Below are 23,234 nucleotides of genomic sequence, written 5' to 3'. Positions count from 1 at the left end.
CACTACAAATTTTTGGTCAAGTAATTAATTACTGCTCTTTGAGATAGTAACTACATTATTAAATTAAACCAAGACAACCATAAGTGCCTTTCCAAAGTCTTTCAAGTCCTAACAATGAAAAGGCAACATTTCAAAATAAGCATAAGGACCTGTATTTTGAAATATAAGATGACATCCACTTTAGATACTGTATTGATTATCAGTTACTAGTTAATAAGACTTTAATCAAACACATCTGAAACCAAAATTCAAATCCTGGCTATCGGCAAGGGAACTCATTTTCTTCACCCACCTATTCCAGATCTTAACTCTATTCTTAAGGAAAGTTTTTATCTGAATATACATAAAGATCCTAAAAACTTACCTTCTCACAAATGACTCAAAGGCTTGAATGCAGTACTCTCTTAATTCATCGTCATCTACATTACAAAATTTTACCACCAAAGGAATGATCTTCTCAAGGTATTCACCTAAGAAAAGCATATTGGTTCTTTAAAACATTCTTTTTTTTTCTTTAATTAAAGAGAATCTTAAAGTACTTAAACATATCTTACCTATTCTATGACCAGCTTGCCTACTAATTGCGGCAATACATTGTATGTAGGTTCTTGTTGTTGACATGGAATCATTTTTGGACAATTCTGACAAGAGATGTTCAATAAGATCTACAAACACTATATTTCCACAGCTCATAACCAGATGGCCAAGAGCAATAATGGTTCTTTTCCTCACTGCAAGTCTAGGGCTGGTCAACTGGGGGAGCAGACAGGTCAGAATTGAAGGATGGAAATTAACAAGAAGTCCTCCTTGCCTTAAAATAAAATAAAAAAAGAAAGAAAACAATATATAAATTCAAGATGTGTCAGTACTACTGAAATGTCCGGCCTCTGACCTTGGTGTATTCAAAGAGTAAAAATTTAGATGACACTAATCCAAATTCATAATTAAAGTGAAACTAAATTCTTACTTTCTTTACCAACCCAACTGAGAAACTGAATTAAGTAAATACAGTTTAGAAATCTCTATCTACTTAATCCATCCCAAAATTCACTTCTGGAATCTAGAATTTATCTATAAGACATCCAGCCAACAAGCTTGAGAATACATCAAAAAAACCCAATGGTGTTGTCACTTTTCCCTTTCCCAGATCTCTGAATTGTTTTCGCTAATACCTTTTTCTCTGTCTAGTTTTCTGGGAGTTCTCCACCCTCAAAATCTCAGAATCTCTTGACTACCCCCTTCTCCCTATGGTCTTTCCTCAATATATCTAGGTACTAAGTTGCATTGATCCTGTTGGTTCAACCTTCTCTTCCAAATCATTTCACATGTGCATCAGGGAGTCAATACCAGTTAAACATCTTATGTGCCAGGACCCTACAACTGATCAAGTAACACAGAGGACAAAAACTCTGTGTATTTCCTACCTATGAAACGAAGTATAAATTCCCCAACCTATGAAAATGATTTCCTACTACTTTTCTATTCCTTCTATATATTCTAGAAAATGAGAATACGATGTTTACCAACTCCAAGACTATTTATGCTGAGAATTCTAAGCCGAGGAACATATAGCTATGCCCTACTCATTCTTCAAAACTAAATTCAAATGCCACTCTTTTCATAACAAACTCTCTTAGAATCTTCCCTTTTAAACCCCAAAACACACCAACAGTCTCAATGTTTAGTTCCATTTTTGTTCTTATGTACTATGGTAAAGTATAAACTCTTGTATGTGCCAGGATGACAGCTCTTACTATATGGTACTATAAATACGTACCATATGAAGGCACTTGATTATTTTCAAGTTGCAGTATATCAAGCACAAATCATACACAAACAATGATTTTGAGAATTAGGGATAAACTGAAACTGACAGGTCTTTTAAGATATTTCCTCCCTAGGAATTTATTAGATCTTTCTATTTTCCCAAGTTTGACTTCCAGAAGAAAACAAACAAGGAACAAATGTATAAAGCCAGGTTCCCTCCTCCAAACATGCAGTATAATTATGGTTGTTGAAATTCACACCATTATTTTAACCGGAAAAGTTGCTACTCCTACCAGCACATCTCTTATTTAATAGGTCACTGTAATCAAAATACAAGAAGAGTAAAAACATTAAAACTGTGCTGAAATATTCAAATCACAAATCTTATTACTTTTCAAAACTACAAAAAAATACCTGCTATGCAGTATTTTTCATGCTATGCAATATTACATGATAAATATAATTAACTTATTTCTCCCCTTACCCCTACCTTTTGTTTTTTTTATATCCTTTATATGCTTCTAAAACAGTCACAATTTAAACATGAACAATTTTAGGTCAAATTGTATTTATCAAAAGATGCTTTTAATAAAGGCACATAGTTTTTATATTACAAATAATACAAATCATAGACATGTTTACCTGCTCAACATATCAGCCATAATATCCAAGGCTTCTAGCTGAACAGAGACATCTTCCTGCTTCGCTATTGCACTGGTAAGACGTCCAGTAATCTTTTTACATACATTAGCAGCTAATGCAGAGCCTGCATAAATAATAAACCAAGAATAATTGCAAGGCAAGTATACTGACTCAATCTTATATTCGTGGTGATTACCAGAAAGTCAACAACTCTAAACTTGATTACAATCAAGACTGACTCAAGAGGTCCATGTCAGAAAAATAGGTAATTCAAAAGAGGTTATTTTCAATAAAATAATTTATTAGACATAAACAACAATAAGAGATAATTGTAGGAGTATACCACACAGGCGGAACAATACCAAGTGAAGAGACTCTACTAGACAACTATTTCCATATACTGACGTGACTGCCACCTATCAAGCCAGTACGTATATAGTGTGCACCTCTCAACTAGAAAGCAAAAATGATTTTTCTTCTTGAATACTCTTTACTAGTAACCTAGACTTTTCTAAAATTTCAGTAAAGTAAAAGCCAAATATATTCTGAGCTCCTACACAATCTCTTAGAAAAAAGAAAAAAAAAAAAAACAGAGCTATAATCTGTAAGATCCTTCCTATCCCAATCCAAAGATACCAAAACTTCATTATGAAGTAAAATGCTGTTCCAGAGAACTCATTAATCAAGGTTATTACTATTTTGAGGCAGATTTGTGTTGTTACCGGCAAGTGGCAGAAAAAAAGAGCAAGAAGCTAATCTAAATGGCTAATAGAATTCTTGTTAGAACCAGACCAGAAGTCAGCTAAAAACAAATGTGTTTCAATGAAATAAATGAGTAAAGTATCAATGTAACTAATACAATTCTAAGAAATATTTTACTGAAATAATAAGAGTAAAATAATATTGGTAAGACACAGTGGAAAAAGCACCAGCTTTGGATTGAAAGATAATGGAGGATTTGAATCTTCACCCAAACAGATAATCACAACCTTGAGTGCATCAACTTAATCTCTCTGTATTTCAGTTCCCTCAACAGTAAACTAGGAATATGGCTGATCTTTAGACTAAGTGAAATAACACACACATATCATCTAGCATGATAGTATAGCAAAAGGTTAATAAGTATTTGTTAAGTAAATGAGTAAAAACTACATACTTAAGCTACACTATTACCAGCCTACATATTTCCATGAAATAGGGAGGTAACATTTTCACTCCATCTGTAAATGAGACCCATCACTAACTTCACTCTGCTGGTTTTAGCCAATAGCTTAGTACTCAAGATTAATTCTAAATTAACTCTAAATATTTGTAGCAGATAACCAAATCTAATTAATTGACAAATTCATTAAATGTACTTTTATGAAATTACCAAAGTAGCTATAGAGTCAGCCTTAATTATAGATACCAGTAAACAACTATTTCACAGCTGTCTTAACAGTGTTAAGTTTTACACATCAAAAAGTCTGATGTAAAGCACAATTAATAGAGCACTGAAAATAGAGAGCTTATCAGAAATAATTCAAAATTTTAGTTTTCTTTTCCCTCAGTACATAGGCTGGAATCAACTCTATTCTGTAGTTATGGTACATACAACAATAAAAAAATCTTGCTATTCTGAGATATTTAAATTCAATCAAAATAATATTCATTTAAAACTGAAAACTGAATTTATTTTTAAGCAAAAATAAGACTCCAGACTTTTTTTCCCCTCCTAATTGATCAAAGGGATGCTTACAAAGATCCTCTGAATAGACATTGCTCTCCCTACCTGGACAGGAGGAAAAACAAATGGAGGAAAAATAGCTCCATGTAAAAAGGAACTAGGAAGAAAAAAGTGCTCTTGCTTACCACTGGAAGCTGGAGGAAGTTCTCCAATTACTGTTTTAAGGCCAATACTTGAAATATCTCGAAGCTGTTCCTTATCAGAAAGCATGTTAGTGCAGAGAGTATCTACAATGGTCTCTACTTGGTATTCTTTCACCTTACTCACTAAGGGGCCAAGACTGTAATATAAAATAGACAAAAAAAAATTTTTTAATTTACATTAAATACAAAAACAGAAAAATTACAAAAAGCATTATTTCTACCTAGCAACTGTCAACACAAAGTAAAAACACTATGTAATATAGATAGTATATGAATAGGAGTTTAAAACAAATTTAGATCGGTAAGCTCCTTGTAGTTGGCTTCCAATGTTTCCCCATTGATTTCCACCATAGTATCATGAAACTTTAAGATGCTTTTACCTTTCCCAACCCTTCATGTATACAAAACATGTTGTATTTTTTTTTAAAGGCTAATTAGGAGTCTGCTCCTAACAAGGATCCTACAGTTTACCTCAAATAGCAATTCCATCCAATATATCACTTTGTCAACTCTGACCCTTCCTTCCTCTTACCATCTATCATCAACTCCACCTTGTGAACCAAAAGAATTTACATTCCTTTTATTTTATTGTTTAAATTTTAAAGCCATCAAATAATTGGTTGTAAAAAGCAAGCAAGTTAATACTACTTTGTGTTCCCAGAACCTTATATGTTCCTTTTATACTAGTGTTTTATACATTATAGGTTTGCATGTAGGACCACTGATTGAGGATGTAGAAAAGTTCTTCCTTTGTGTACTTCCTATAGAATTTAGCACATAGATGTTTGTTGCATGAATTTTCATTTTAGAGCCGTTGTGTTCAAGCTTATAACTGATTAAGAAAAGGTCCCTATTCCCAAATATTTGCCAATGGTTGATGAGGTAAGGCATTCACTGAGCTACTTTAGAAATGAATTGAATGAATTCACTATTCTGCACAATTTCTTTTTAAGAACTTTATTTTCAAGATTTATTTATTTATTTATTCATGAGAGACACAGTGAAGAGAGGCAGAGACATAGAAAGCCAGAGAAGCAGGCTCCTCACAGAAGCCCCATGTGGGACTTCCCCGACCCCGGGATCAAGCCAAGCCTACAGCAGATGCTCAACCGCTGAGCTACCCAGGTGTCCTTTTTTAACAACTTTTAAATTCAATGTTAGTATCTACAGGAAAGGAGACTGCATCTAAGGGACAGAGTTTTAGGTACTGGGCTTTGATGGTGTATTACAAGAAAAGAAGAGCATTTCAAATGGAAAAATCAGAGACCAGAATGAGTGGAATGCATATTGAAAAATGAGGAATGGAAAAAAAAAAAAAAACAAAATGAACTATTAGGACTTCATCAAGATAAAAAGCTTTTGCACAACAAAGGAAACAGTCAACGAAACCAAAAGACAACCTATAGGATGGGAGAAGATATTTGCAAATGTCTTATTAGATAAAGGGCTAGTATCCAAAATCTATAAAGAATTTACCACATTCAACACCCCAAAACCAAATAATCCCAGTCAAAAAAATGGGCAGAAGACATGAACAGACATTTCTCCAAGAAGACATACCAAAAGACAAGAAAAAATTGTTCCACATCATTCGGCATCAGAGAAATACAAATCAAAACCACAATGAGATACCACCTCACACCTGTCAGAATGGCTAAAATTAACGAGTCAGGAAACAACAGATGTTGGCAAGGATGCAGAGGGGAACGCTGGTACACTGTTGGTGGGAATGCAAGCTGGTGCAGCCACTCTGGAGAACAGAATGGGCGTTCCTCAAGATGTTAAAAATAGAGCTACCCTATGACCCAGCAATTGCACTACTAGGTATTTACCCAAAGGACACAAATGTTGCAATCCAGAATAGGTACCTGCACCCCAATGTTTATAGCAGCAATGTCTACAACAACCAAACTATGGAAAGAGCCTATAAGTCCATTAACCGACAAATGAATAAAGAAGACATGATACACACACAATGGAATATTACTCAGACATCAAGAAGGATTAATTCTTACCAGTTACATCAGACATGGATAGAACTGGAAGGTATGTATTATTCGGAGTAAAGTTAAGTCATATCAGAGAAAAACGATTGTCATATGGTTTCATTCATATGTGGAATTTAAGAAACAAAACAGAAAATTACAGGGGAAGGGAGGGAAAAATAAGACGAAATCAGAGAGGGAGACAAACCATAACAGTCAAAAAATGAGTCCAAAATGATGGCAGTGACAAAGAGACATGGCCTAGGTGTAAAGACCTGACACGAAACAATGAAAATATTTGGAGTGAAAATAAAAGGGATTCCAAAAAATGAATTTAAGGAGTTCTAGCTTCTGGCAACAGCAAAATAGCTTTGTTGGACTAACCCTACTGTAGATAAGGACTTTTAATTCTATAAAACTGTATTTTAGAAAACAACAATTTGAATGCCAGATAATGATGTAATAACTAAAAAGAGAGAAAGAAAAGTCTACCTAGAATTCCAAATCCGGTAAGTTATCCCTTAAAAATGAGAATAAAGACAATTTATGATAAAAGCTGAAAATATATCACTAGCAAACCTATATTACAAGAACTGCCAAAGAAAGTTGAATTTTGGCTAAAGAAAAATTAAACCAGATGGTTACTTGCATTTACAAAGATCACTAGAGGGATCCCTGGGTGGCGCTGCGGTTTAGCGCCTGCCTTTGGCCCAGGGCGCGATCCTGGAGACCCGGGATCGAATCCCACATCGGGCTCCTGGTGCATGGAGCCTGCTTCTCCCTCTGCCTGTGTCTCTGCCTTGCCTCTCTCTATCTCTGTGTGTGACTATCATAAATAAATAATGAAAAAAAATTAAAAAAAAAAAAAAAACAAAGATCACTAGAAATGTAAATGTGTGTACACATAAAAGGCTATATTTAAAAGATACATGGGTTGCCTGGCTGACTCAATAATAGAGAATACGACTCTTGAACTCAAGGCTGTGATTTTGAGTCCTATTTTGGGTCTAGAGATTACTAATAAATAAACAAAAAAAAAAGACTACATAATTTTTTCCAAAGTATAAATAATACTGTATTACACATACACATACACACAGATATATGGGGGGGAAAAAAGTAGCACAAAGACAGAAAGAAAGTAAACGGAAAAATGTTGCAAGGTTTACATCATTTATATGAAGTGATACAATATTAACTTTTAATAGACTGCCATAAATTTAAGATGCCATTTATAATCCCTAGCCTAGAGTGACAATTCAAAACACACTAGGAAAACACACACACCACACACACACACACACACACACACCACACACCAGGAGATAGATCTAAAAAGTCAAGAGAAGAAATAAAAATTAAATACAAAACAGATTCCCAACCTTTTGGTTTCAGGAACACTTTTAACACTGTAAAAAATCAACTAAGACCCCAAAAACTTTTCTGTATGTAGGTTGTATCTGTCAATACTTACCATTTTAAAAATTAGAAGTAACACATGTTAATATAAGTATTTTTAAAAAAGTAACTATATTCTCAAAAAAAAGTGAGAAAAATAACACTGGTTTACATGTTTATACTTAAAAAAAGCCTAGATTCTCATATGTGATTTTGAATTTGGTCTGTTATGATTACGTGTCATGTGGCCTCTGGAAAATTATACTGTACACATATAAAAAAAATGAGTCAAAGGGAAAATAATTATTCACATGATAATTTTGATATTTTCAGAGTCATGAGATGTTCCAGGGTTCCCCAAATCAAACTTTGAGAACTGCTGCTATAAAATAATTGATTAACCCAAAAGAAGGCAGGGGAAAAAAAAAACAGAAAAACGAAAGAAAAAGAACATATGAATGACCTATCTAAATCCAACCGTATCAAATATTTATAATAAATGTCAATGGACTATGTAAGCACTCCTATTAAAGGGCAACAATTATGAAACTGAATCAAAGCAAGCATTAACTATCTGTTGTCTACAAGACACATCATTTAAAAATAAAAACAGATTAAACTGAAAAAGATAAAAAGGTACACTATGCAAACAGTAATCTCAAAAAAGTTGAGGTGCCTTTTCCACATTAACATACAAGAAAATATATTTCAAGATAAGATGTATTTATTCATTTATTTTTTAATTTTTTAAAGACTTTATTTATTTATTCATGACAGACAGAGAGAGGCAGAGACACAGGCAGAGGGAGAGAAGCAGGCTCCGTGCAGGGAGCCTGACACAGGACTCGATCCCAGGTCTCCAGGATCACACCCTGGGCCAAAGGCAGTGCCAAACCGCTGGGCCACTGGGGCTGCCCGATAAGATGTATTTAAAGAGAAACATTTTATACCTCCCAAAAGGTCAAACATTAGGAAGACATATGTGTATGCACTTGGTCATACAGTTTTAAAATATACGGAGCAAAAACTGACATTATCAAGAGTAAAACATAATTTGACAATCATAGTTGGAAATCTTAAACTTTTGTCTCTTTGGTATTTAATACCAAAAACAAACAAAAAAAATACAAAAGAATATAAATCTGAACTTCAACTACCTTGACCTGACATTTCTAAAACATTATGCCCATCTACCACAGAATATACTTTCTTCCAAATATATACAGGACATTCATTCACTAAGACATACTATATGTTGAACACAAATCCAAGTAGACAAAAATAAACATCCTGAAATCTTAAAGAATATGTTCTCTGACCAAAATGAAATTAAAGTACATAGCAATAAAAATAAACATCTCGATAACCTCCAAATATTTGAGAATTGCTTAAAATAATCCATGGATCAAAAGAAAATCATAATAGAATTAAAAATATTTCAAACTAGGGGCACCTGACTGGCTTAGTTGGTGAACAGGAAGAAAGTGAGTAGAATAATAAAAGAGAAGAAATCAATAAGGCAACAAACAAAAGAAAAATAAGTCAGTTTTTTGATAAGTTGGTAAATCCAAATGAACTGAGGGGAAAAAAGACAGAAAACACAAATTACCAAAATCAGGACTGAAAGAGAGAGATAATCACTGATGACCTCTATTTAGGTAGAAAATCCCAAAGAGTCAACAAAGACTACCGTGACTATAAAGTAGTATGAGATGCTATGGTTCACTATTAAAAGACAGTATTGTTAAGATGTTGGCTCTCTTCAAATCTCTATAGCTTCAACACAATCCCAATCAAAATCTGAGCAACCTTATTTTTTAAAAAAAAAATTGAAATTCACAAATGGATTCTAAAATTTACAATGGAAATAGAAAAAAAAACTTACAAATCAAAATTCTCTTGGGAAAGGAAGAATGAAGCTAGAGAACTTATACTACCTTACTCAGACTTCTATAGATCTATACAGGGGGTTTTCAAGAAAGGGCAATTTTTACCCTCCAAAAGACAGCTGGCAATGTCTGGAGACATTTCTGGTTGCCACTCCTGGGAAAAGAAGGAATGCTACTAGTAGCATTCCTTAGTATTAGTAGCTAAAGGCCAAGATCCTGCTAAACAAATCCTACTGTACACAGAATACAGAGGATAGCTCCTTACAACAAAGAATTATCTGCCCAAAAAGTCAATAGTGGCCAAGGTTGACTAATACACTACACTAATACAACAGCTTTGCACTGGCGTAAGAATACACAAAAACATCAATGGACCACAAGACAGTTGTGAAACCTACACACTCAGTCAACTGATCTTTGATAATAATGCAATTCAATAGGGAATAGAAGATATTTTCAATAAACAGTGCTTCAACAACTGGATGGATGTACATATGAAAAAACTGAACTCAAATCCTACTTTATAAAAATTCAAGACAGATCATAGGACTAAAAGTAAAAGCTGAAACTATAATAAGGCTTTTAGAAAAAAGCACAGGAGAAAAATGTTGCAACATAAGGCAAAGGTTTATGACATGGAAACCAATTATCATAAAAGAAAAGTTGGAATTAATATAGAAGTTAAATCAATCAAAATTTTAAATTAAATTTAAAAACTTAAGCTCATCAAATTGAGAGAAAATATTTCTAAAATGTATATATCAAAGAGCCTACCTAGAATATATGAAGAATTCTTACAATTTGATAATAAAAAGACCACCTCAGTTTCAAAACTTGGGAAAAGTCCAGGAAAAAAAAAAGTCCAACAAACCCACAAAACAGCACCGGAGATTATTAGTCATCAGAAATATGTAATTTAAAACTTCACCTTTACACTTACTGGAATGGCTAAAAGTAAAGAGTGACAAAACCAAGTGTTGGTGAGAATGTGGAGACAGCTAGTACTTCCATATAAAATGATACAAAGACTATGGGGAACAATATGGCAGTTCCTTCAAAAAAAAAAAAATCTAAATGGAGAAAAGCAATTTCATTCTTAGGTATTTATCCATAAGACCTTATCCATATGTTAAAAAAGGAGTCATAAAAGAATGTTCACGGTATTTATCCATAAGACCTTATCCATATGTTAAAAAAGGAGTCATAAAAGAATGTTCACGGTAACTCTATTCATAATGGCCAAGCCCTAGAAAGAAAACAAAAATATAAACAGACTGGTATCAATGGCTACTAATCAGTAATAAAAAGTCAAGAAATAATAATACACCTAACATAATGTATCTCACAGATGTCATGAGTAAAAAGACCTAGACACAAAAGAGCACATACTGTATAACTCCATTTATATGAAGTTCTAAAACAGGCAAAACTAATTTAAAGTGCACAAAACAATGTAACCTTAAGTAGGGATGCTGTATGTGAGGTAATGATACAATTTTATCTTTTTCAAATGGTTATCCAGTCTTATTAAAAAAAAAAAAAGGCCAACTTTCTATCATGTATTTTCTATTTTACTCCATTTGTCCATTAATGTCTCACTACTTCACTGCTTTAATTAGAGAAAAATAGTCTCTTTTCATATCTCGTTGGACTAAGCAACAACTCTCCATCTTCAGCAACTATCATACTTTTTCAGGGTTTTCAAAAGCAAACACCTGCCCCCCTCTCCCTCCCACCAAAATATACTTTAAAATCAACTTATTTATTAACTTGTGGAAATAACGGATTTTTACAATTAAGTTAGCACTAAATTAGCTTGGAGAGAATCAACAACTTTGTTGAGTTATCCTATCCAAGGACATGGGATGTGTTTCCATTTGTTCCAAGTATATTTTTGTTAGAGGTCAAGAATATTGTAAGTTTCCTAAAGTTTCGAAAAAGATAAAATTGTAACCTTACCTATACCCTCATTCAAGGTCACTATTGTAGCATTTCTTGTTACATTTAATTCCTAGGCATTTTGTCTTTCTGTTGCTGTAATAAATGGACATTTGGTTCCATGAGATCTTCCAATCGGTTTATTTGTTTATATGAAAACTACAGATTTTTGTTCATTACCCTTCACACCCTGTTACTTCACTGAATTCTTACTGTCCACATTAAATTTTTCTTGACTTGATTATTCTCATGTACCTTTCCTAATTCTTACATATCAAATTTTATTCCCCCTTGTCCTACAGTGGCTAATATCTTCAAAAAGAATGCAGCAGAGATAGAAACGCATCTTTGCCTTGTTCCTGACTTTAGTGTGATGGGAGCTGGTAATTTATCCATTTCTGGGTTGAGGTACATATATATGCATGTACATCTAACATTAAAAATGGTCTTGGCGGGCAGCCTGGGTGGCTCAGCAGTTTAGCGCTGCCTTTGGCCCAGGGCATGATCCTGGAGACCTGGGATTGAGTCCCGGGGCTCCCTGCATGGAGCCTGCTTCTCCCTCTGCCTGTGTCCCTGCCTCTCTCTCTACCCGTGTCTTTCATAAATAAATAAATAAATAGATAAATAGATAATAGATAATAATAAATAGATAAATAGATAGATAAATAAATAATAATAGATAATAAATATTAAAAATTAAAAAAAAGGTCTTGGCAACTCCCTGTTATTAAATGCTTCCCTTGAAATAGGTAGTGAATTCTCCTTAGTGAGATAAAGCATCCCTGACCTGTTCTTCACTCCAGTGACATATTAAGTATGATGCTGTTCTTTGGAAGGTGTTTCATTCTCTAAATACACTAAGCAGCCTAAATAAATGTTGTGTTTTGGGTGGTTGTTTTTTTTTTTTTTTTAATCAAGCTCAGCGCCTGAACAACTGTGTTTTCTTCCTCTTATTTATTAACATAAAATGAAATCAGAACTTGTTACCAATAACTGGTTTAGAGTAATACTAGAACTCCCCGTACTGGAATTATCTGTTCTTTGAGGTTTCAAAGACATGTGCAAAAGATTTCCAGGCCTGAGCTTCTTTTGAGTGATGACTTCTCTGACAATTTTCCCAATTTCTTGGTAAGGTTACTTAGCAATTTATCTATCTATTGTGATTTTCCCTCCTCCAAGAGTCAGGTCTTGAGTTTTATCTCCTACTATTATTATGTTTATATCTTAATTCCCTTTTTTCTTGAATATATTCCATTTCTTCCCCCAACCTGTTAATTTTAAGCATAAAAGGTATTCAAAAGATCAAAAGCTCTGGTTTCTAATGAGTAAAGATCCATATGCAAGTGAGTAAGACTTATGTACTTCTCAATTTGGGACAAACACTACTTTTTATTACTATTTTTAAGAGCTGGTAAATGTTCATATATTTTGAAGAGAATTTAATTTTACTAAGGCAAAAAAAAATTAAAAGATGAAAAATAACTAACGTAAAATTATACTAATTTCTATTATTCTGCAACTTATCCTTTTAAGACCCATTTTATTTTAAACTAGCAAATGTCCCAAGTTACAGAAAATTGTACTCCATGTCTAGAAATTCTATGCTGACCAATGATTTCTCATTGGTCTGTTTTCACAGCAGGTTTGTAAAAGCTAACCCCAAAACAAACTTAAAATCTTTATAATAAAATGAAATAAAGGAGTCATAAGGAGACAAAACTTTATTTAAATTGATGCCTAATTATTATAGGATATACAAAATGACATAAATCCCAGTTGGTTATATGAAACTAAAGGTTATATTTTCTAATAACTTACTATGTAGATTGTTAAGGTTTTCTAGTATTTGATATACATAAATGAAATAATTTGTTAACAGAATTTACTGAGAACTCAAATTCTGTACCCTATTACTAAGTCAAATTGTCAATTTCATGTCTGATAAAAAGACACTCTTACTGTACTGTACACAAAGATAATTGGAATTCTCACAATTTTTAGGAAAAACTCTGAAACTGCTGTATCATGTCTTAATTTCTGTTAACCATGGTTTTAACTGCTGCTATTCTTTATAAAGTCTTATTATTTTTTACTTCCTTTGATCACTGGTTCTTAAAATTTTCAAAGAGATGAATAGAGGCTGGTAAGCCCTAAATTCAGCTAAAAAAAAAAAATCAGGTCAAACAAGTGAGAGAACCACTCTTTCTGGGGACTCCTATACTTACTTCATGTGAATTAAAATACGATAAATGGCTACACCTAGTTAAAATATAAACTTTAAGAAGTAGATAATACGCACCACATACAAACATTATTCACCACTCACCTGAAAATTCTAAAGAAAACTCCAGAAAGACAGTACAAGACTAAGATAATTTACCAACTATTACACTGAGTTTTTTTTTAATGGGGCTGATAGGTGTGGGAAGCAAGTAAAAAAAAAAAAAAAAAAAAAACACTTACCATTTGACAGCTAAATTCTGTACCTCTCCATTTTTATCTTCCAGTAACTTCAATATCATTTTCACTACTTTCCTTTCACTATCATCGTCCAACTTGATGGAATCTTTCTGCAGTTCTGTCATCAAATCATTTGTAGCCATAAACCTATCAAAAAATTAAATTTGTTGATAATTTAAGTTTTTAAAGCATTAATAAAAAAGACACTGTCTTTCAAATCTAATGCTATCATCCTTATCTACGTAAGTCCTACTTTTATTTATTTTTTTTAAGATTTTATTTATTTATTTATTCATGAGAGAGAGAGAGAGAGAGAGAGAGAGACAGACAGACAGACAGACAGGCAGAGGGAGATGTAGGCTCCATGCAGGAAGCCTGATGTGGGACTTGATCCCGGGACTCCAGGATCATGCCCTGAGCCAATGGCAGGCACTAAACCGCTGACCCACCCAGGGATCCCCGTAAGTCCTACTTTTAAATAAGGAACCATCACTTCGAATTATTTCCCCCAGATCAGTCCTGTTATAAGTTACTGACAGGATCTACAGTGGGTGCTCTTTCACTCTAATTAACTATATCATTGCTTTTAGGAGAAGACAAGCACCTCTTTACTTTTTCTTTGCAAGTCGTTTGAATTTTACTTAGGAAACCTTTAGCTACGAATATTAACAATATCTTCCGGGGAGCCCCGGTGGTGCAGCGGTTTAGCATCGCCTGCAGCCTGGGGTGTGATCCTGGAGACCCAGAATGGAGTCCCACATTGGGCTCCCTGCGTGGAGCCTGCTTCTCCCTCTGTCTGTGTCTCTGCCCCTCTGCCTGCCCCCCCCCTCTCTCTCTCTGTCTCTGAAAAAATAAAAAAATAAAAAAAATAAATAAAACAATATCTTCCTATACAATATTGTGTGTTGGGAATGAGGGGTGGGGGTCACATTAAAAAATTACTGGGAAATTTCCAAAATACAAATTCTCACCTCCACTCTAACTCCCATCATAAGGTATCCAGTCTATTTTCAAAATGGTGAAGAGGTGATTCTAGAACATTGTTCCATCTGACATCCAGCCCCCCTCCCCTTAAGAACCACTGCCAAAGACAAGTTTAATACTGAAAAGCCTAACAAAAAATGTAGAGCGACCAACTGTTTAAACTCAGCTTTAAATAAAAGGGTTGAACAGAAGACAAAAATAAGGTAAAGAGTCTCAGATTTTTTTCTCATATACCTCACCAGACAATTCATTCTTTTAAAAATAAATCCTCAGAGTAATAGATAATTCACCTGAAATAAAGCCCCCATAATTCGTTTAAAGGCCAAATGAATTTTTCCAATGATTCTGGTTCTTCTCTACTTATTGAAATAACCTAACTGCAGTAACAACTACTTAATGCCTTTTTGTTGTATTTGAACCAAATCAAGTTTGAGTAAAAAGTGTACTGCTTCATACTACATATAGGAATGTCAAAATCTGGTTAATTAAAAAACACTATTGAAGCTGAAATGATATATAGCCATGCAGATAGTCTGGCAATACAGGTGATAAACTATGTGATAAAGATCGGCAAAATAACTTATTAATTTAGGAATTCATTATTTTAAGGAGTCAGTATGTTCATTTAATGCTAATTTGACAACGTTTTATTTATTTTTTTTGACAAAGTTTTAAACTACAATGCAGAAACAACTCTTCCCAAGTTTTGTGAAACAGCTTATAAAGTCTGTGTTCAAATTAGGATTATACTAGATAAAGTACTTTTTAAAAATAAACATAGTTCTAATCAGTGGCCCCTTCCCAATGTATATGATGACTAAAGATATTAAAACCACACAATATTCTAGAAAATAAAAAACAAAAAACTGAATAAGAGGCAACTAATGCAGGAATTCTTTATGAAAAGCATTAAAATATCTTAGCTATTTTACTTACTTTAAGATCATGAAATAAAACCACAGTAGTTGGGACCTCTAAAGATCCCTGAAATGTTCATCATCTGGTTGGAAAGAAAATGACCATCTTCAATTTAGGTAAAAAAGCAAATAACCCTAATGCAAAAAGTTGCTTTATGGTTCTGAAGGGAATCTATTGGTACACACATTCTTTCCTTGATTTACCACGTATTTACTCATTGCCTACTACACTACAAAAAAGGCTGCACTATGAACAAAGGATAGACAACAATAAAAGAAGTCTGAATTTCAAAAATTTATGATTAACGCAAAACCACAAGATACCACCTCACAACAGATTGGCTAGTCTCAAAACTACAAGAAATAATAAGCACTGGCAAGGATGTGGAGAAAAGGGAACCCTCGTTTCCGGTAGTAGGATGTGAAATGGTGCAGCCACTATGGAAAATGGTTTTGGAGGTTCCTCAAAAAAGTAAAAATACAAATAGCATATAATCCAGTAATAAGCCCACTATTTCAAAAAGATATATGCTCCCCTATGTTCATTGCAGCATTATTTACAATAGCCAAGATATGGAAGCAAATGGATTAAAGAACAAGGGAATATTTTATGGAATAGCCATAAAAAAAAAAAAAGAATGAAATCTTGCCATTCTCAACAACATGCATGGACCTAGAGGGTATGAAAGAGTAGGTTAAGAGGCACAAACTTCCAGTTACAAAATAAATGGCAGAGATGAAAAAGTAAAGCATAGGGAATATAGTCAATAACATTGTAATAATTTTGTATTGTGACTGACTATACTTAGCATGGTAAGGACTATACAATATATAGAATTAGAATTGTCGAATCACTTTGTTGTATACGTACAACTAATACAACATTGTATGTCAACATTCAATACAAGTTTTTAATTTTAAGAAAACTATGACTAGATTTTTTTTGGAGTTTTAAACATTTTTTATAAAGTTGAAATGAGCACCAGTATAAATAGCAATAGGTAGTATTTTTAAAAATCAGAAAAATAGGGATCCCTGGGTGGCGCAGCGGTTTGGCGCCTGCCTTTGGCCCAGGGCGCGATCCTGGAGGCCCGGGATCGAATCCCACGTCGGGCTCCCGGTGCTTGGAGCCTGCTTCTCCCTCTGCCTGTGTCTCTGCCTCTCTCTCTCTCTCACTGTGTGACTATCATAAATAAATAAAAATTAAAAAAAAAAAAAAAAAAAAAAAAAAAATCAGAAAAATAAACTGAGATAGTATGAAGTTATGTTACTTTTAAACGGTGACCTCCAAATTATAAAGTCCTAACAATTTCTTCCTTCTGTTAATTTGGTATAAAAATTTGTACTACAAATCATCCTATAAGAAAGTTGTTTAACCAGCTAAAAAGCTGTCCATGGCAGATTTAAAAGCCAATTTGTAAAATGTCTCTTAAGCATGTAATGTTTTAGGCATGGTGCTAAGACCTAACATGATAAAACAGACTTAAGTCCCTTCCTAACCTTTTCATCTAATATGGCAGCCAGGTAAAGGGACAAATCTTAATCTTACAGATTTTTAAAAATACTCAAGGACATCTGACACTGATCACAGCAAAGAAAATTAGTTTAGATCTCACTGATTAACAAGGGTGTTAATGGGGAAAATGAGGCATGGGGAAAGCTGGTTTGGAATTTTTAATTTTTATTTTTGTCTGTGTTGGGGTGGGGGTGGTGGCAGCAGCAGCAATGCTGAGGGCCAGAGGTATGACATTTTCGAGTGAAGGGCTAAGAAGGAGTTAAGTGTGGCTGGGACATAGGCAGATAGAAACTTAACAGGAAGAAGATGAAAATGTAGGCTGATGTTAAGACAATAAGATCTTATATACTCACTGACTATACAGTGAGAACCTATTATGTATCAGGTACTGTGCTTGATCTTGTGTAAACAAGAGACGGCAAAAGCAAACAGAGCTCCTGCTCTGTTGGAGCTTACAAGACAATCAAATAGTCACACTAGTTTTAAAAACTACATATATGGGTCAATTATATATGTAATTATGAACAGAAATAAATCCTAGATGGGATGGAAAGGAATATGGAACAAAGAAAATTCAATGGTATAGCAAAGTATCCTGATGTAGATTGCACTAGGGGTTGTGTGTCAGGAAGGACTAAACTCTTAAACTCTGAAGCACGGGCAGGAATTTTTCTTAGGTGGTAGGGGGAGGCAAGAGATTAAGGGGATTTGGGGGTCTTTTTTTGGATTTTAGTCTTTAAGAGCAATGGGAAGCTACTCAAAAGCATCTGGGGCAAGGATGGGGAGTATATAGAAATGATCAAATGTGCATTCAGAAACATTACTCCAGCTACACTGTGGTCAGAGTTAAGAGGGAACCAAACTTCATCTAGCCAAACAGACTACAGAACAGTTAGGAGTTACTGTAGCAGTCTAAGTGAGAAATGATGGTAGCCAGAATTAGTGTTATGACCATCAACCAACCGAGAAAGAAAAATGGACAATTCTCATGATTAGCAGAGTAAATGCCTTGTTTCACCTCACATATTGTAAAAAGTATCCTCTTCTCTATCTAGTGCCACATCTTTTGCATGTTTGTGCTTTTTGTTGATAGTTCTGTTCAAAATGATACCCAAGCATAGCCAAGTGCTGTTCAGTGTTCCTAAGTACAAGAGAGCTGTGACATGAAAAACATACATGTAATAGATAAGCTTTTCTTAGGGATAAAATGATGGTGCTGTTGGCGGTGAGCACAATGTGAATCAACATTAAGTAAGGTTGCCTTTAAATAGAAATAAACATAAAACGAGGTTATGAACTGATCATCTATGAAAATGCTGTGACTAAAAGGCTCACGGGAACCTACCATCATATTTCCTCCAGAAGTTAATGGCTTGGTATCATTAATTCAACGTTCATGGTAACTTTATAGTACTACCTACTGAGAATAATGAGAACCAACTATAGGAGATTTAAAAGGTTAAAATAAGTCTTTGAGGTGGATTAGATATGGGGACGGTAAGGGAGGAGTTAGAAAATGGACAAAGAAGTAAGAGGAAAACCACAGGACTTGGGTATTACAGTCAGGTATGTATCCCTTCCAGAGTCTGTTATTTAGCGCCATTGTCTGGCCAGATCGTTTGACCACTGATCTTACAACAGGAGAAAGGATTCATAAACCTGGCTCAACTACAGACTACACTGAATGGCCATTCATCTGAGCCTAATCAACAAAAATCTCAACAATAATGAAGATGTGAACATCATAAATCAAAGATGTCCTACAGCCCAATTTCATCTGTCCTCGGCCAAAAGGGAGGATTGAGAAAGAAAAAAAGAAAACAGTAAAAGTCCAGGAATCTAAGATTCATACCCATATCTGAATATTATTCCAAATTGATCTGATGCTTAGAACAAAAGCATATCATTTTCCTGGACATAAACCACCCCAAAGAACATCCATTTCAGACAAGTTCACTTAACACAAAATACCAAACATCTTCCTCTCTAACTCACTGACTGCTATTTCTTCACCAATTATAGCCTTTGCTCTGCTTTAGTCTTCCCTCCTTGTAGATGTCAAATGATGGAACTGCCCCACCTTCCAACAATCCAGTGTGAAACTCTACTTCCTTAGACTCTTCCCAAAATTACCCAAATGAATAGGTCCTGATACCCTTTAACTGAGACTTCCCAAAGTGTGTGTTCTCCCTCACTATAATGGTAATAAACCCAACCTGTGTCAAGGATGCCTCTCTAAGAGAATTTCAAGAAGAAAAAAGTGATAAACAGTAGTTTTATATCTAATAAATGAGCATAGAAAATACCCACTGAATTAGTGGTACATAGAGCTTGTAAGAAACTTGGAGGGGAGTAACTTCAGTGATCATAGGAGGGCAATAGCTAAGAAGTTTAGAGTTTATCTTGTAATCAATAGGAATTAGTGGGGAAGACAATGATCAGCTGTGATAGAAAATTCTAATGGAAAAGTTACCAAGAGACTGGATTAAAAAGAGGCCTGAGACAGGAAGACTAATTTGAGAAATACTTAGCAGAAAATTAAATGAAAGAAAAAAGTAGAAGGGTGACATGAGGGTTTTCCAACTGGAACATCTGGTACATGGTAATATAAAAAGGCAAAGTAAGAATACAAAAGGCTGAAGGTGAGAGAGAGCAAAGTTAAAATGTTAACTTTCAGGCTTCTACAGCAGTCCCAGGTGGATATAACCTACAGGCAGTGGCATCTCATGTATTCAATAAATATTTTAGGGGTATCATCATTAAGAACTGTGCCAGGCTCTGCAAACAGTTATGAATAAGACAGTCTGTAGACTAGAACTTACACACCTGGCTGATTCTACTGGACTTAAAGTTCCTTGCAGGGAGAACTTATTCATCTTTAGTAAATCCAATGCAGAGATACGCAGAAACAATGGTAGAAATGGATACCTTGTACAATGAGCAGTCTCACAACCCTTCCCTTATACACAAGCACAATTTTACCCTTGTTATTAACAGAAATCTAAATGATATGGGCCAACTGCGCCATCCAGTGAACCAATTATTTTTCAAAGAACTCATACACACACCACCATCTCATTTTCTCATTTATTCCCTTATACGGTATGAATTTAGGAAGGTCTTAATACTGTCCATGTAAATAAAACTAATTTTTTAGTCCTCTTTCTTCTTCCTGGTTTCCTCAATGAGATCTATTTTTCCAGTGGTGAGCCTTAATCACTGCTGATAATCAGTGTTAGAAATACACCTTTATCAACAAAAACCATGTAGTGAAATCCAGTAACTTACTGCCGTCAATCTGCAAAGTACTTAAAGTGTCCAGAAAACACCTTTTTAAGCTCTAAAAATCTGTTTCTTCTGATTAAACTTACTTGTCCTTAAGCACAAGTAGTGCAGAGAACCTCACTAGTATTTACGGTCACATTATTGTTTCAGCTCTGTTACTGGATCTCTAAGGTTCCTTCCAGCTCTGAAAGTGTAGAATTCCCAGGCCTGAGATTTTTATTGGCATTTTAAAGTTTCCAAGAAAAAAGACCTAATATCCAAAATACACACACATACATACACACACACTAAATTTGGTGGCATAAACCATTATCAAACTAGGAAATTCTGCAATGCAGTAAATCATTTTAAGATCGTACCAAATGGTATTTTAAAAAATTGATTGACTTCTGAATGAAACTGGTTTCTGCAATTTCCCTAAATCCTTACATGCTTAAGAGAACTCTGTAATTAAAATCCAACTAAAACTAGTACCTGAGAACCCACAAGGCTCAGTTGGAGGACGTAGTTCAGTAAAACGAGGTCCCTACCCTCAAGCGGTTCCCCTCAACCATACTCCCAGCTGCAGTGAAGGTCACCAACTTGTATAGTGTGCCTTCAGGCTTATACTCATTTTCCCTACCTACAATTTCAAGACCTAGCTCAGAGGACTCCACGAACATGAACCTCCTTGCTTTCATATTCTCTGCCACTTAAGCCTGGCAACTACACATTGCCGTGGGTTCTTCATCTTCATAGAAGTGTCTTAACCATTGAACAAGCATGTAAATATTACTCAGAGCAAGCACTGTATCTTAAACATTTTGTAGTCCCTCTCAAGGAATTACTAAAAGGGTTTTCCAGTACAAAATATACCATAAGCCTAATTGAGAGAGAACTAAAATTTAAGTTCTTAATGTCCCCTAGTCAAAACCCTGGAGAAGTAACATAACACGGTAGTTAAGATTAAGAGTTCATGGTGGATTGGGGGGCGAGGAGGTTGTCTGGAAATCCCAGACCTAATGTCTAACTCACTTTGGCCAAGTACTTAATTAACATCACATCTCAGTTTCTTGGACTGGAAGAGAGATTGTTAGTATCCACATTACTAGAGTTATAAGGATAAACAGGATCAAGTGTATATAAAGCCGACAGAAAGCATTAATGTAAACTACTACTATGTAGAGAAAGGAAAATGTGGTAAGTTTTCTTTAGCTCTTGATTCCTTGCAATACTTTAATTCAGTTGGTGGTAAAGCATATGAAAATAAAAGCAAAACTTCAGTTACCTCAACCCACTGAATTTTCAATATTAACAAACAGTATTCACATGATTCATGCACTTAAAATTTTTCATTCTATCTACAGAATTACCTACCTACTGACAATAAACCGTAATATACCATCTTCAAAGAGTACAGAACTCTAAAACATGAAAGAAAAAGGGTAACAGATGTACCCTCTCACCAATAAATTGAACCCATGAATCAAATCCTACAAAATGATTCTTTAAAAATGCTGACATCTGATGATTTTGAAGCCTGTACCTATTTCCTTATTTTCTTTACATGAACAGACTAGGTCATTATCCGGAGACCTAAAATTTCAGGCCTATAAGGGACCTTTTATAAGTACCCACATACAAGTCTCTCCAAGTAAAAATTTATTCCAAATTAAGTAACCTGCCCAAGACCTCAGAGCTAGTTCACAATAAAGAATCCTACTAAACTAGAACCCATATATTGTGACAAGTGGGTCCTATGCTCTTTGGAATCTACCATGAGAGGAATAATGTTTTTTTTTCCTGTTAGACACATTATTGTTTTCTTCTTCCCTTAGCACAAGAAGAGTGGTTTGCACTAGATATTCTATAATATTAACTCTGACCTCAAGATTTTTCTGGTAGGTATTTTAAAGCATGTAGCAACAACCTGTGATATTTACACCAAAATAAATTTCAAATGAGAAAGTACACGGCATAATTTTTTTAAAAAAGACACATACATTCAAATAAATGCCTATACCGATATTATACAGAAAAAGGCTCAAAATACTTGACTTCAAATGCACACTATTTGAGTTAATCTCTTAAATATCTGTAATTTAGTATATACACACAGTACTTTAGTTCCAAAGGCTTGCCTGTTAACTGGATGGCTTCAGCGTATTACAAGTCTTTAAAACAAAGTTGATGAAAATATCTTAATGCCAAATGGTTGGAAGTCACTGTTTCTACACTTATCTTTTACACTTTTCTTCTTCTTCAACTATTAGAAATATATCAATACTATACTTCTAGAATAATCATCCTCCAAGCAATGTTTTTTTGATTTACTCTAGCTGAGACTGGGAGATAATTCTTATCAAGTTCAACGCTGACTACAGCTTAATATCAAAGCATTATTTCTTTCAAATAGTTTGTTTTAAAAAGCAAACACAAAAGCATGCATATATTAACTTTACAAGAAATTTAAGTAGCTGGAGTCAAAAATCACATATACAATATTAACACTACTTTCAACATGTTACCCATACACAAGTCTGCCTAGTTGAACAAAATCATGCTATTACAAGGAAGTGCTGTCTTTAATCTGAAGTTGAATACA

The 23,234-nt window shown here is 34.3% G+C and overlaps 1 protein-coding gene across 1 annotated transcript in view; it reads right to left on the bottom strand.

The window, feature by feature from the left end:
* Positions 1-23,234, bottom strand: part of CAND1 (cullin associated and neddylation dissociated 1) — a 40,085-nt gene that overhangs the window by 14,526 nt on the left and 2,325 nt on the right. The window contains exons 2-6 of the mRNA XM_055328529.1: positions 13,952-14,095; positions 4,261-4,415; positions 2,410-2,533; positions 555-811; positions 365-470 (exon numbers count right to left, since the gene is read on the bottom strand). Coding sequence (XP_055184504.1) covers positions 365-470; positions 555-811; positions 2,410-2,533; positions 4,261-4,415; positions 13,952-14,095 — 786 coding nt within the window. The remainder of the gene's footprint in view (positions 1-364; positions 471-554; positions 812-2,409; positions 2,534-4,260; positions 4,416-13,951; positions 14,096-23,234) is intronic.

Source organism: Nyctereutes procyonoides, unplaced genomic scaffold (assembly GCF_905146905.1).
Source record: "Nyctereutes procyonoides isolate TBG_1078 unplaced genomic scaffold, NYPRO_anot_genome, whole genome shotgun sequence".
Classification (NCBI taxonomy): Eukaryota; Metazoa; Chordata; class Mammalia; order Carnivora; family Canidae; genus Nyctereutes; species Nyctereutes procyonoides.
This window is presented reverse-complemented; position numbering and strand designations above follow the sequence as displayed.